The following is a 1,812-nucleotide window of genomic DNA, read 5'->3' as shown; positions in this document are numbered from 1 at the left end:
ATTGAAACACTTTGTGATCTTCCTTTATTGTGTCACACTGCTTCTGTTGTTACAGCATAATGAAATTTTATCAGAAAAGAGTAGCAAGGCACCTGCATATAGCATGTATATATAAGGGGGAAAACAACTAAGGTGGAGCCCATGTTATTGTCGTCTCACGCTTTTCAGCAATGTTTTTCCCTGTGTTTTAAACTGCAATACAATAGGCCGCATAAAGTGGAAGCTGTTTGGCTGAAGCTTCATAGTTGGGTGAGTCAGTTGCGTAACTGAAGGTCTAGAGTAGAAATGACAAAAGTCATCGTTGGGGGAATCAGCAGAGAGGAGCAATTGAAGGGCAAGAAGCCATCTTCATTCCATTAGTATCTGTTTGAAATCCATTAGTAGGTGTAATATTCATACCATGAGTAGGTGTGATCTGGAAAGAAGTGGAAAATGGTTCAAAAAAAAGAGAAGAGAAAAACAGTATTTCAAAGTTACTGGTTTATGAAACTATATTTTCCCAGGCATAACAACTATTAAGAGTTTTCTGAACAGTTGTTCATAATGAAGTATCCAAATAAACATCTAAGGCTTCCATTATGAGATGAATTCTCATGAAATTATCAGTGATAATAACAATACTTCAGACATTGGAATTCCATCCAGATCAATTCCAGCATAAGGCCAAAATGTGTGTTGCTCTGCATTTAACCAGGATACTCTGGGGGAAGATGTAGGCTACAGAAACAAATACTAACCAAAGGCTCTCTCCTCTCCCCTCTATAATTTGTTGTAGTGGTAATTCAGGCAGTCTCTAGGAACAAAGTTGGTACTGTACCTTAGATTTTAAGCCATTTTGTCAGTTGGTCAAGAAGCAGAAAACATCTGGGCATTTCCAGGCGAATGATCTCCCAGGCACACAGGCTGTACTGCTTCCCTTCCAAGAAATTGCGTATTCCCTGGAAATATCTTTTGAGTTTCAGCCTAGTGAGCAGCACATCCTTACTTCCCATCTTCGTTCCATCCTTCTCCAACTGCAAATCCAAACAGGCCTCCAACCTCTCAGTTTGCCAGTGAAGTCCATTTTGGAACGCGACGATGGAGGCCTCATCCCAGGCAGTCTGCGTGAGGTTTTTGCTAAAGACTGTGAAGACTTCCTGGAGAATCTCCTGGATGGCCATCTTTGCATTCTCTTTCAGGGATGATCGGAGCATGAGAATATCTTGGGTAGGCTTGAAATCAGTCCTCTCACTGGAGCACTGGGAGGGGAAATTCCCCCCCATGTTGTCTAGGAGCTCCAAGCTGTCTTTGTTCAGCTTTTTTTGCTGGAAGTTAAGCAAGCCACAGTGCAGTGATGAGATTTCAGCGGAGAAGAGCAGCACAAGGCAAACGAGTAGCAAATGCATGGTCGACCTGGTGATGGGGATGATCTCTGCTGCTCCCTTGTCGTTGTGTGTGGCACTTGTAAGGCTGCAGGTTGTTCCAGGTCTTTGGTAGACAGCTGTGTCTTCCACCCATGTCTCGGCCTTTAAATAATTTGTATTAGAAAATGATGAAAGAAAAGTTCTACACTATAGAAACTATTCTTGTTTCAAGAATTAGAGGGAAAATCTTATAGTCTAGAAAGAAAATTTCTACACTGTAAGATTTTCCCTCTTTAATTCTTGTTTCATTTTCTGTTAAGTTGACTCCTTTTTCGTTCGAGTAGCACATTTCCTGTTTTTTGTGACTTAGTGAAAAAAATAAGACTAGGAAGGGCAGGAAGTCAGCTGGGGTCATAGGATCCCAGCAAGATAAGCATCCAATTTACTCTTGAAGGTGTTCAATGTAGGT

The 1,812-nt window shown here is 41.3% G+C and overlaps 1 protein-coding gene across 1 annotated transcript; it reads right to left on the bottom strand.

Moving 5' to 3' along the window:
* Nucleotides 1–818: 818 nt before the first annotated feature.
* LOC149868532 (interferon epsilon-like) lies at nucleotides 819–1,385 on the bottom strand. The gene has a single exon (XM_090037647.1). It carries the CDS (start codon nucleotides 1,383–1,385, stop codon nucleotides 819–821), a length of 567 nt encoding a protein of 188 aa, XP_089893773.1.
* Nucleotides 1,386–1,812: the final 427 nt, after the last annotated feature.

The sequence above is a fragment of the Crocodylus siamensis genome, chromosome 3, assembly GCF_052110815.1.
Source record: "Crocodylus siamensis isolate JL-2025a chromosome 3, ASM5211081v1, whole genome shotgun sequence".
Lineage (NCBI taxonomy): Eukaryota > Metazoa > Chordata > Crocodylia > Crocodylidae > Crocodylus > Crocodylus siamensis.
Note: the sequence above shows the minus strand (reverse complement) of the source record. Positions and strands in the feature narration are given on the sequence as shown.

Bases quoted from the DNA above. Each gene is read 5' to 3' on its own strand.
- LOC149868532 (XM_090037647.1), bottom strand. From the start codon at position 1,385: ATGCATTTGCTACTCGTTTGCCTTGTGCTGCTCTTCTCCGCTGAAATC.